We start from the raw sequence: 13,629 nt of genomic DNA, 5'->3' as shown, positions 1-13,629 counted from the left end.
GCCCTTGACCAGCACAAAAACATCCTGTGGCGTTCTGCATTAGCATCGAATAGCCCCCGTGATACGCAACTTTTCAGGGAAGTTAGGAACCAATATACACAGGCAGTTAGGAAAGCTAAGGCTAGCTTTTTCAAGCAGAAATTTGCATCCTGTAGCACAAACTCAAAAGTTCTGGGACACTAAAGTCTATGGAGAATAAGAGCACCTCCTCCCAGCTGCCCACTGCACCGAGGCTAGGAAACAACATCACCACCGATAAATCCACTATAATTGAGAATTTCAATAAGCATTTTTCTACGGCTGGCCATACTTTCCACCTGGCTACCCCTACCCCGGTCAACAGCACTGCATCCCCCACAGCAACTCACCCAAGTCTCCCTCATTTCTCCTTCAGCCAAATCCAGATAGCTGATGTTCTGAAAGAGCTGCAAAATCTGGACGCCCTACAAAATCAGCCGGGCTAGACAATCTGGACCCTTTCTTTTTAAAATGATCTGCTGAAATTGTTGCAACCCCTATTACTAGCCTGTTCAACCTCTCGTATCGTCTGAGATTCCCAAAGATTGTAAAGCAGCCGCGGTCATCCCTCTCTTCAAAGGGGGAGACACTCTAGACCCAAACTGCTACAGACCTATATATCTATCCTACCCTGCCTTTCTAAGGTCTTCGAAAGCCATGTTAACAAACAGATCACCGACCATTTCGAATCCCACCGTACCTTCTCCACTGTGCAATCTGGTTTCAGAGCTGAAACCAAAGATATCATAACCGCCATCGATAAGAGACAATACTGTGCAGCCATAGTCATCGACCTGGCCAAGTCTTGAGACTCTGTCAATCACCACATTCTTATCGGGAGACTCAACAGCCTTGGTTTCTCAAATGATTGCCTCGCCTGGTTCACCAACTACTTCTCTGATAGAGTGTGTCAAATCGGAGGGCCTGTTGTCGGGACCTCTGGCAGTCTCTATGGGGGTGCCACAGGGTTCCATTCTCGGGCCGACTCTCTTCTCTGTATACATCAATGATGTTGCTCTTGCTGCTGGTGATTCTCTGATCCACCTCTACGCAGTAGACACCATTCTGCAGACCTCTGGCCCTTCTTTGGACACAGTGTTAACTTCTTATGGCTGCAGGGGCAGTATTGAGTAGCTTGGATGAAAGGTGCCCAAAGTAAACGGCCTGCTCCTCAGTCCCAGTTACTAATATATGCATATTATTATGATAGATGATTATTGGATAGAAAACACTCTGAAGTTTCTAAAACTGTTTGATTTTTTTCTGTAAGTAGAACAGAACTCATTTGGCAGATAACCTGAGAAGAGGTCAAAACAGGAAATGAGAACTCGATTTTCAAAACAGTGTCAAATGATACCCCTTCTAGTTATGAATGAGCAAACACTTCCTAGGGCTTCCACTAGATGTCACCATCTTTAGATTTTAGTTATATGATTCTACTATAAAGGAGGGGGTCATAGGAGCTATTTTACTGAGTGGTCTTCAGAAACTTTCAGTCTCTTTTGGCGCGCTCACGAGAGAGAGTGCTCTCGTTCCAATGCTTTTTCTTCAGACAATGAAATTCTCCGGTTGGATCCTTATTGATGATTAATGTAAAACACATACTAAATATGGATTGCAAACATCACTTGACCCGTTTCTACGACCTGTAACGGAACTTTGAGTTTTTGTCTGGAGGGATTGCTCACGCGTCATGAAAATGGATTCCTGGGCTGAACATGCTAACAACAAGTGGCTAAATGATGGGCTTTATGGAACTTTTCAGTCATTTGTCGATCTGGGAATGCCTTCTGATGAAGTTATTCGAAGGTAAGTGCATATTTAGTGTTTTTGTAGCTTTTGTTGACGCCAAAATGGTGACTATTTCTTTGGCTGGATTGTGCTGAGCGCCGTTCTCAGATTAATCTTTTTCCGTAAAGTTTATTTTGAAATCTGACACAGCGGTTGCATAGAGGATAAGTTTATCTTTAATTATGTGAATAACACTTGCATCTTTTATCAATGTTTATTATGAGTATTTCTGCAAAATCACCAGAAGTTTTGGAATCAAAACATTACTGCAAGTAACGCGCCAATGTAAACAGATTTTTTATATATATATATATATATATATATATATATATATGCACATTATCGAACAAAACATAAATGTATTGTGTAACATGATGTTATATGACTCATCTGATGAAGATGTTCAAAAGGTTAGTGATTAGTTTTATCTCTATTTGTGGGTTTTGTGAAAGCTACCTGTGCTGTGAAAGAAATGTCTGTGCTTTATTGGATTTGGTGGTGAGCTAACATAAATACACGTGGTGTTTTCGCTGTAAAACATTTTTTTTTTTCCAGACATGTTGGATTCACAAGATGTTTATCTTTCATTTGCTGTATTGGACTTGTTAATGTGTGAAAGTTAAATATTTCAAAAACATATTTTTGAATTTCCCGCGCTACCTTTTCCGCTAGCGAAACCCCAGTCCTAGACAGGTTAAGACTCTCTTTGCAAATGGTAACAGCTCTATCAAATTGAAATATGGAATCTCACCTAGATTTGAGTTAAAGAGAAGAATTAGGCAAGGTTGTCCTATCTCCCCGTACCTGTTTTTATTAAATCACCCAACTTCTTGCAAATTCTTAAAAAAAAAATTGTCCTGTACAAGGTATTTCCATAGCTGGTAAAGAAATTATTATAAACCAGCTGGCTGATGATACTACACTTTTTCTGAAAGACACTAACCAAATTCCCATATCGATCAATACAATCCTTTATCAAAGCTTCTGGTCTATACCTTAACATTAATAAATGTGAATTCATAGCTGTCAAAGATTGTGTGACACCTTCATATTATGGTATTCCAATAAAAGAACTTACATATTTAGGCATAACCATTACAAAGGATCAGAACTCTAGAGGCTTACTAAATGTTAACCCTCTTATTAAAAATACCCAGAAGAAGCTAAATCAATGGCTACAGAGGGACTTCTATTTAAAAGGTAGAGTCCTAATAACCAAGGCTGAAGGTATCTCTAGACTAACATATGGCGCTCTATCTTTATATCTTCACAGTAAAATAAGCAAGGAGATAGAAAGTTGAAAAGCATCTGGTCTTCGGAGAAACCATACCCATTACATTAGGAAAACTGTTGTAATGAACACTTATGAGAATGGTGGACTGAATTTTCTGGACTTTACTACTTTAAAAATAATACTTTTAAGATCAATTGGATAAAACAATTTCCAAGAAGACCCACTTCTATCTGGAATTTTATTCCTCATCATGTCCTCTCTCCTTTTGGTGGCCTTAACTTCATGTTGTTTTCCAGTTATAATATTGACAATTCCAGTGTAAGTTACTGCTTTTCAGCAGCAGGTTTTCTTGTCATGGTCCTTAATTTATAAACACAATTTTTCTCCACACAGATATTATATATGGAATAAATTGTATAAAAATTTGTTTTTAGAATATTGGTTCCGAAATAATATCATATTGGTGAGCCAACTGGTAAATGCAGAAGGTCTTTTACTCAGTTATAAGGAATTCTTATCACTTTACAAGGTCCCTGTAACACCTAAAGATTTTGCAATTGTTTTAGACGCCATTCCCTCAGGTGTTGCTCTGTTATTCAGGAACGTGTCAAGACCTGACCATCAGAGCCTACCTTCTATTGACCCTGTTGACTCATCAGTAGCAAAGATTTGTTTCTCTTTTGGTCCATTCAACAACAGAGCGATACGAACCTTGATTCAGCAGGATGTTGTATCTATAGCTTATGTTATGCCTTATTGGAATGGATTTATTGATAATATCTGTTGGGAAAAAGTTTGGATGTTGCCACACACATACCTACTTGTTAACAAAATTAAGGAAGTTTCCTTAAATTATTAATTAAAATTATCCTGCCAACCACTATATGAAGAAGTTTAAGGAAAACATCAACTCAAATTGCTCCTTTTGTAATGACCACTCAGAAACAGTGTTGCATCTTTTTTGGCATTGTATTTATGTAAGAAAACTGTGGCAAGACATCAGTAGATTTATAATTGAACACATTTATGAAGATTTTACACTATTGTGGAGAGATGTACTGCTTGGATTCTTTACATACAATAGAAATAAGCTGAAACATTTTTATGTAATTAATTTAATTATTCTTTTGGCCAAATTATATATACACAAATGTAAATTTACTAACAAAAAACACATTTTCTTACACTAAAAAATACATTTAACTGTATTTTAAGACAGTTAAATACTCTAACAAAAAAGCTGTTAGAATTGTAAGTGTAAGTATGTCACTTAAGGTCCTTGTGTAATTGTAATGTGATATTGTACCCCCTAGCTCGATTGTCCATTATATATAATCTATATATACTTGTGTTCCCTTATGTACTTTCTGCATTGATTTGTTGTTAATAAAATAAAAAAAGTTAACAAACATTTGCTCATCACATGATTGGTTAGCGGCAGCCGCGTGAAATTTGTAAAAAGTAGAGCAGAGCTACTTTTTCTATCACTCCGGTAGCAGGGTTCGTGCCACTCACCTTCCCATACTCCCCTGCGCATTTCTCTGTGTGCTCCTGTGGAAAATGAAATGGGGGCGAAACTTTATCTGGCGAATTCGGAAGTGGTTAAAACCTTACGTAAGGCCTACGTCATGGAAAACAATATTTGGAGTGGTATGCAATTAGGTTTCAGGTCTTGCCACAGCACTATCACAGCAACTTTGAAGGTTTTGAATTATGCTCACTGTGCCCTGGATGAGAAGTTGCATTTTAACATCATTCAACAGAATCTGTAAAATGTGAAGCTTGTTTTGAATTCCTTTAAAAACAAAATGTATGATATTTTCCAATACTAAACACTCTGAAAACCATGTAATTACAACCTTGGAAGGAAATGATATAGAGCAAGTCAAAACGTACAAATATCTGAAAGTTTGGGTGGTTGAGAAGTTCAGCTTCACCACCTATGTAGAAAACCTTGTCAGGAAACTCAAGCTGTGTATTGGGTTTTATTACACAAAGCTTGCTTTTCCTTTGTCGACAGAAAATAGTTGATCCATTGTACTTTTATTTCTGTATTGGACTATGGTGATACTATTTATGTGAAAGCCTCAAGCTCTACCCTGAAGGCTCTTGACTATCATGAAGCCCTTCGTTTTGTCACCAATCAGAAGCGTCTAACTCACCATTGTGATCTCTACAGTGCTGTCGGGTGGACAAGCATTTCGCTACACCCGCAATAACATCTGCTAAACACGTGTATGTGACCAATACAATTTGATTTGATCACTAGCAACACGTAGTCTCAAACACTGGTACATTCTTATTTATAAGGCCATTTTAGGAAAACTACCATTTTATCTGCCCTCTTTTCTTGTTTGAAATGAAAACATACAAGCTCAGACCTCAATCTTCTTGTTTTATGCGAAGAGTCCCAAAATGTGAACTGAGCCTGGAAAAAAGGTCCTTTCATTAGGCCCCTCCAAGTCAACCTAAAACACCAGGGCCTGGTGTCCCAGTTAGAGTTCAAATGACAAATAGATGAACAGGTTGTTGAAACATGTCATTTCTAGTTGTCACTAATTTGCTCTGCCTTATGTAAGGAAGAGAGTTGTTTTACTTCTCATGCATGCACACACCACATCCACCCACTGTTTGTCTGCTGTTGTATTTTCTGTTGCCAGTGTCTTCTCTCTGTGTTGTCAGTTTTCATTCTATCACAGCCCCTGTCCCCACAGAAGACCTTTTGCCTCTTGCCATGCATCATTGTAAATAAGAATGTTCTTAATTTACTTGTCTGGTTAAATAAAACATTGAAATTATAAAAACATCGTATAGTCTCAAAATGAGAATTTTCCAGATCTGCGGGGGCAACAAGATCCTTTCTAATAGCGTGTTAGCAGGTGATTGAGGAAAAGTAGGAAGGTGAGAATGAACAAAAATACAAGCTTGAAAAAAGCAGGAAATATTAATTTGAGGCAGATTATATTTAGCAAAAAATAAATCTTTGAAATATACCAAACCTCTCTCCTGCCACAAAATAAAAAAGTCTGGTCAAGCTTGGATGGTAAAAATGTATGGTTGTTTGTGTATTGTTTCAGAAGGGATCTAAAATAAATACTATGGTGGAATAGCAATAATGACCAATGAACAAGAAACGGTTTCTGTCAGGAGAATCAGAACTAGAAATCAGACCAATGATATGATGAGTCAATGTGGCCACCAAGCAGGCCATAATAGAATAACAACCATTGTCAACCTTGCGTGTTGTCTCCACCTACTGGACAAACTGGAACTCTTGAAAAAGGTTTTTAAATGCAAATGCATGACTGACAAAATGAATCAATTAACCATTTAAAAAGAGAGAACTCAGCAGAATGTCTTACCTGTCATTTTCATCTGGGTCTAATGGTTGGTACGTGACTTTATAACATTCTATTCTCTTCAGGAAGTCCTCCATCACACTCTCTCTGTGTCTCTCTGGGTAGTCTGGACTGGATACCTTCACATCCTGGGGAGGAGAGAGTGTGGTGCACAAGACTTAAAGTGTGGAAATACCTTGAAGATTATTAGAGAATGTTTTAACGAGAAGTAGTACTCATGTTTAACATGCAAGTTAATTTACCATAACATTAGCAGCAATGACATCAGGGTCGTCGCACAATGACTCCACAAAAAACACCTGCAAAAGAGACCAATCTATGAAGACCCACTTCAACAAACCATTGACAATAACAATTGAAAATAGTTTCTATACCCAACCCTAGTAACATGCATGACATGAAACAGACCTTGTAAGCATGTTCCTTTGCAAAACTAAGGATTAATTCTCTCCTCTCTCGGGTGGTGTTTGTGGCATCAAAAACCTGAAATGCATAAGACAGTAAACACGTAAATAAATCAATCACATGTCACTGATATCTAAAATTAAGCTTGTCTTTCAGTTTTATATCACCATTTTATCTCCAATTATTCAAAACAGAAAGAGCAAAGAGTAGATCCTCACAGCGATCTGGCCCCCCTCAGTCAGATAAGCTTTGACATCCCGCAGAGCTACCAGAGCACACCGCCTGTAGGAACACAGTGACCCACTTCAGTAATCCACATCAATAACAATTTAAATGAAAAATCTGTAACACTTCACTTAAAGCCAATAGATATTATGCACTATGTGGCTATAATGCATTGTAAGAGGTCCCAATTACGCCTTAGTAACATTTATGTTCAATCTGTTAAAATGTACAGCATAGAAATGCATAACATATTACAATCCCTATTATAATATATTATAGGGTTCATATAATGCTTATAACAAGTATTATAACTGTTGGTCTAGCAGCCAGCACTAAATACTAAAATGAGAGACTAGGAAAATGACAGGCTGCCAGGTGACTAACTATGCGCACTACTTAAAACGTAATTACATGAATTGTTTATATCTAGTCGCGGCCTTGTAAACCTCCGCAGGTTTTGTAAATACAGAAAACACCTGCCTGGGGCTGTGGAAAACATGGAGGGCATATTCTAGAAAAAAAGGGTTACTGCAATACTGTTTAACTCATCAAAACAATCAAATTCTTCTGCCACAGGTCCAAAAACACAGAGGGGAGGAGGAGCACTGACTTCCTGATTTCCATGGCCTCCTCGTTGTCATGTCTGAAGAAGTCATATGATTTGTAGGCTTTTACAGCCTCTCGTCTGTAGACGCCCAGGTTGAACACTGCAACACAAAACAGGACCATCATCATAAGCCTCAGGTGATGAAAGGCACGACGTGTTCTTGTAAATCATGGGACATTCTAATGAACAGTGGAAGGAAGACAAACAGGTTCTGCAGCATGCAGTTCAATGACATCCTCCACTAGAAATATTTCTACACAAAATAAATCCTTTGTTAGTGGTCTACACATCGTATAGAGCAGTGGTTCCCAAACTTATTTAACAGTGGCACACCTTGATGGGAAAAAAAATCTTGCGGCACTTAAAATGTCCCTATTAATGTATTTAGTGGTCATGACCTCCATCTCATCTGACGCACACTGCAAATGATCAATTTCCCATCAAAAAAAATATTTATAGATTAATGAGGGTTTCTTTGAAGCATTTTCATAGTTCCTTACTCATGATTCATTTGTGTGTATCCCTTTAAGAGCATTAAAATAGGTCTTTAGGTTTAAACGGTTTGGGATAGAGACAAGCAGTTTTCTGCATTTTAAAGGTGCAACCATGGACATAAAGCTATGCTCGGTTTGTTTCTATGCTAGAGGCTGTGGTAAAATTAAGCCTAGTCCGACTTGCCTGTGCTAATGGTTCTCACAGGCGAAGTAAAATGATACAAATGACTTTGCTCATGATGCGCGCCCCTCAAACTATACAAATGTATAAGCCTGTAACAGCCTGAGCGTACAGGCCTTGAAAAAACGATACAGATGTACTATTTGAGTGACACTGGTGCCCCCAAGTCAAAAATCCATGTTCATTTCACAGGTCACATTTCTTTTTTTTCCTTTTTTTTCTCCCCAATTTTCGTGGTATCCAATCGCTAGTAATTACTACCTTGTCTCATCGCTACAACTCCCGTACGGGCTCGGGAGAGACGAAGGTCGAAAGCCATGCGTCCTCCGAAGCACAACCCAACCAGCCGTACTGCTTCTTAACACAGCGCGCCTCCAACCCGGAAGCCAGCCGCACCAATGTGTCGGAGGAAACACCGTGTACCTGGCCCCCTTGGTTGGCGCTCACTGCGCCCGGCCCGCCACAGGAGTCGCTGGAGCGCGATGAGACAAGGATATCCCTACCGGCCAAACCCTCCCTACCCCGGACGACGCTATGCCAATTGTGCGTCGCCCCACGGACCTCCCGGTCGCGGCCGGCTGCGACAGAGCCTGGGCGCGAACCCAGAGACTCTGGTGGTGCAGTTAGCACTGCGATGCAGTGCCCTAGAACACTGCGCCACCCGGGAGGCCCCAGGTCACATTTCTAGGTGAGTGTTCGAAACTGGAAAGTTCCTCACGGCAGACCGGTTGATAACCACTGGTATAGAGGATTATGATTGGATTGAATACAGTGACATGAAGAATGAGGAAGGTGTCGCTTCAATGCTTATCTTCCGGTTGGAAGGTTCTGGAACAAATGAAATACAGTATAGTACATACTGTGATGACTTTATACTAACCCTTGGTTGGCACTCCTATCCAGTTGAGGTAGCGGGTCAGCTTCTTGGACATGTAGGTTTTCCCTCTGGCAGGAAGACCAATCATGACAATCACAGTGGGGGAGTTGGTCATATAAGAGGCCCATGCTGTTCACAAAGACACATCACTCACAACCAAACAACTTACTTTGAAATACCAATAGAATGTAGGCCAAGGTATAAACAATGACAATAAGTCCATCTTTAAAAATGAAAGTCAAACAGTTTATCCATTTTCAGTTATTCCTGTTTTTTTTGTTTCCCCCTCCCCCCCACTCAGATGTTATCACTAGTAGCTGCTTAGCAACTGATTGTCCACAGACACTGTTACATCATTGCCCAGAAAAGTAAAAATATAGCCTGGTGTTATGAGGGTTATTGTCTCTCTTCTTTAGTATGTTACTGTAGATTCAAGAAAGCCCACTAACACCCATCCTCAGTCCATTGCAAACAAACACATGCTATGCTTAACAAGGCCATGCATGACGGTCACATGTTACATTTCTAGAACCAGCAAGGCGGTTTAAAAATCTAGATGTTATCGAGCAGCCAATGAATATGTTTGTGTGAGTATGAAGTATGACTCTCCAGATTGCGCAGAATGGACTGGAAAGTTAATGCCAGACTTATTTAACTGGGGATGACATTTTGTTATTGCCAAAACACACTCACTGGTGACTGCATACATCACATATAATATACAGGTAACTGCCAAAATAAAGAAAAACACTTGAGTAAATGAGGGATAAAGTGTATTGAAAGCAGGTGCTTCCACACATGCTTAGGGCCATGTATAAAAATGCCCATTTGCCCATTATTTTGGCTACCATGGATAGAAGAGATATTAGTGACTTTGACAGAGGGTTCCCAAAGGAGCATAGGGGGTTTAAAAGGTGTGTGTTTATGCGTCCCAGTCACCAGATCTCGACCCAATTCAACACTTATGGGAGATTCTGGAGCGACACCTGAGACAGCATTTTCCACCACCATAGAATGGTGTCTCATTTCTCCAATAGAGTTCCAGACACTTGCCGAATCTATGCCAATGCGCAATGATGCTGTGCTAGCGGCTCATGGTGGCCCAACTCACTATTAAGACACTGTTGGGTTTCCTTTATTTTCGCAGTTAAGATTTATCTATCGAGCACCTTTCACACGCTATAGAGGCAGGTAGGGAGACAAGAGATGCCTAGTGTCACGTTGCATCACAGGGGAGGGAGGGTAGTGACATACGATTGCACATGCACCTGCTTTCGCCTTTTGAAAGCAAAGGAGGAAAAAATAGGACTGATTACTACTTTAAAAAAGGGCACTTCGTGTTCATTTCTAAATGTCAAATTTGCACAGCAGCCCAAGACCAATTCAATGCGCTTAATCAACACAATTGCATTATGTCGTAACAAAAAAAGGTCTGAATGGTTATGCATTTAGAGGAAGACAGCTTACAATGAATAACCAAAGATCAGATTGATGCATCTGGCAATGAGTTAACATTTAACCTAATTTGGTTAACACAGGAAAGGGACCAGACTGGAACATGATACTGGAAGACCCAGACACACAGTACTTACAGCATTTCTTCTGTACTTCATTGGCCCTGAGCTCTGTTCTCTTTCCCAGCACTGCAGTGCCTTTCTGCTGGCTGGCAGCCATGATGCTAGTAGAAATTGAACACTGTCACTGTGGGACCACCCATACGTAAAATGTATGCACGGATGTGTCGCTTTGAATAAAAGCGTGTGCTAAATGGCATATATATTATACTATTGTGCTGTCCAATGACTGGTTCTGTCACGGCTGGGTTGCCTGGCTGAGGACGCTCTGGGACTGGGAGGTCAGGTCACTAGCTGAGTGAGGTCATCATCATCATCTCTCTGCAGAGGACTTTACAGATAAAAAGTAAAACCCTCAACATTGACTTTAAGACAATGGTACACTGGGAGAGTACAGTACACTTCAGTAACGTACAGAGATGACAACACTTGGCTGACAAGGCTTGTAAAAGATCAGTAACGTTTAACATCTCAAACTTCTAGGCTAAATCAAATTACTTGAGAAATCCCTGCATTAGTGTCTCGCTAGCTAGTTGTTTAGTTCATCTTCCCACATTTGTTTGTTTACTTTCAATCATAGCTAGCTAGCTGAGTAGATGTCCACTACATGTTCAAAAGTATGTGGACACCCCTTCCAATTAGTGGATTCGGCTATTTCAGCCACACCCCTTGCTGACAGGTGTATGAAATTGAGCACACCTCCATGCAATCTCCATAGCCAAACATTGGCAGTATAATGGCCTTACTGAAAAGCTCATCGGCTTTCAACATGGCAGCATCATAAGATGCCACATTCCCAACAAGTCAGTTCATCAAATTTCTGCCCTGCTAGAGCTTCCCCGGTCAACTGTAAGTGCTGTTATTGTGAAGTCGAAAAACATCTAAGAGCAACAACGGCTCAGACGCGAAGTGGTAGGCCACACAAGCTCACACAACAGGACTGCCGAGTGCAGAATCACGTACCGTGTAAAAATTGCCTCTGGAAGCAAAGTCAACACAAGAACTGTTCGCAGGGAGCTTCATGAAATGAGCTTCATGAAATGGGTTTCCATTGCCGAGCAGCCACACACAAGCCTAAGACCACCATGCGCAATGCCAAGCGTTGGCTGGAGTGGTGTAAAGCGACGCCATTGGACTCTGGAGGAGTGGAAACACGTTCTCTGGAGTGATGAATCACGCTTCACCATCTGTCAGTCCGACAGAATCTGGGTTTGGCAGATGCAAACACTACTTACCCCAATGCATAGTGCCAACTGTAAAGTTTGGTGGAGGAGGAATAAGGGTCTAGGACGTTTTCATGGTTTGGGCTAGGCCCCTTAGCTCCAGTGAAGGGAAATCTTAACACGAAAGCATACAATGACATTTTAGACAATTCTGTGTTTCTAACTTTGTGGCTAAAGTTTGGGGAAAGCCATTTCCTGTTTCAGCATAACAATGCCCCTGTGCACAAAGCGAGGTCCATACAGAAATAGTTTGTCGAGATCGGTGTGGAAGAACTTAACTGGCCTGCAAGGAGCCCTGACCTCAACCCCATCGAAGACCTTCGGGATGAATTGGAACGCCGACTGCAAGCCAGGCCTAAACGTCCAACATCAGTGCCCGACCGCACTAATGCTCTTGTTGCTGAATGAAAGCAAGTCCCTGCAACAATGTTCCAACATCTAGTGGAAAGCCTTCCCAGAAGAGTAGAGGATGTTATAGTAGTATGATTTTTTTATGAGATGTTCGACAAGCAGGTGTCCACATACCTTTGACCATGTAGTGTATTTCACAAGCAGTTTAGCTAGCTAGTTAACGTTAGCTTTAGCACTGTAACAGTAGGCATATAGGCTATGTAGCTAATGTTAGCTAGTTAAGCATGTTGAATCCCGCTTTACATCTGAAGAAAGTGACCGGTTGTTTTTTTAAATGTCCATAGCTATGACACACGCTTGTTTTATACAATAACTTGAGGACTTAGCTTTATTTTCACTGCAACAACATAGCGATTCACCTACGCACGGCAGATAGTATTCAGCAGCACTTACCAAAATGACGATAGATGAGTCCACACAATTGTAGCTATCTGTTTGGTGTGATACCTTTGATTCAGTACAGTATTTAGTCAGTTCGCTCCGAGGTGTTCCTCATCCTCTTTTAATGTTTGGCTCCTCCTCCCGGCGTCCGCAGGAAACGAATCAATATGCGCGCTGACAATGCACACACGAGTAATATGATATTATGATCTGCATTTAGGAATGAGAAACACTCTGTTTTATGTCACACACACATTTTATTGGTATATCTAAAAAAAGAAAATAGCTTTTAATTTTCTAGTTTGTCAACGGTCAGTTAGGCCTACCATCTTGAAGCCAGTAGGGGGAGCGCTATGATGCTATTCACACACTGAAAATGAATAGGAAATTTTACTGGTAATTACAATTCTTTATTCTTTCAAAATAACTAGTATACCATAACATATGAACAACCCCGTATCAGTAGAATATGTGCTTGATTTGTAAAATAATGACTAGTAGTTTCTAAATGGCCCTCTGTCTAATTTGTTTATGCATGTTTCACTATTTGCATCTCTCAAAGAGGAGTTGGTCAATGGGGATGGTGTAATCACGTGACAAGTCTAAGGAGGTATAACTACAGTCAGGTAAGTGAGATTTTCTACTACCATAGAAAAGTTCATCAGGGAATTTATTTAGTGTCCCATCATTACCCTGAAAGTGATGCGTGGCAAAATATTTTTTGATATTATTGATACAATCCAGACTATTAGTTCAAAAAAGTCCAAGCCAGATGGCCGAAGTGTTTTGCATTGTCCAAAGTCACTGTCTCAACAGGGTATATGACATCAGGGGTTGCCCCTTCATATG

At 40.3% G+C, this 13,629-nt stretch overlaps 1 protein-coding gene across 1 annotated transcript in view; it reads right to left on the bottom strand.

The window, feature by feature from the left end:
• Positions 1 to 12,923, bottom strand: part of LOC129829300 (6-phosphofructo-2-kinase/fructose-2,6-bisphosphatase 2-like) — a 35,468-nt gene extending 22,545 nt beyond the window's left edge. Inside the window, exons 1-10 of the mRNA XM_055890982.1 lie at positions 12,793 to 12,923; positions 10,784 to 11,096; positions 9,195 to 9,320; positions 7,643 to 7,739; positions 7,026 to 7,089; positions 6,811 to 6,885; positions 6,645 to 6,701; positions 6,406 to 6,530; positions 5,206 to 5,224; positions 4,559 to 4,594 (exon numbers count right to left, since the gene is read on the bottom strand). Coding sequence (XP_055746957.1) covers positions 4,559 to 4,594; positions 5,206 to 5,224; positions 6,406 to 6,530; positions 6,645 to 6,701; positions 6,811 to 6,885; positions 7,026 to 7,089; positions 7,643 to 7,739; positions 9,195 to 9,320; positions 10,784 to 10,865 — 681 coding nt within the window. The 5' untranslated portion in view covers positions 10,866 to 11,096; positions 12,793 to 12,923. The remainder of the gene's footprint in view (positions 1 to 4,558; positions 4,595 to 5,205; positions 5,225 to 6,405; positions 6,531 to 6,644; positions 6,702 to 6,810; positions 6,886 to 7,025; positions 7,090 to 7,642; positions 7,740 to 9,194; positions 9,321 to 10,783; positions 11,097 to 12,792) is intronic.
• Between the last annotated feature and the right edge of the window lie 706 nt (positions 12,924 to 13,629).

The sequence above is a fragment of the Salvelinus fontinalis genome, chromosome 31 (genome assembly GCF_029448725.1).
Source record: "Salvelinus fontinalis isolate EN_2023a chromosome 31, ASM2944872v1, whole genome shotgun sequence".
NCBI classification, from domain to species: Eukaryota; Metazoa; Chordata; class Actinopteri; order Salmoniformes; family Salmonidae; genus Salvelinus; species Salvelinus fontinalis.
This window is presented reverse-complemented; position numbering and strand designations above follow the sequence as displayed.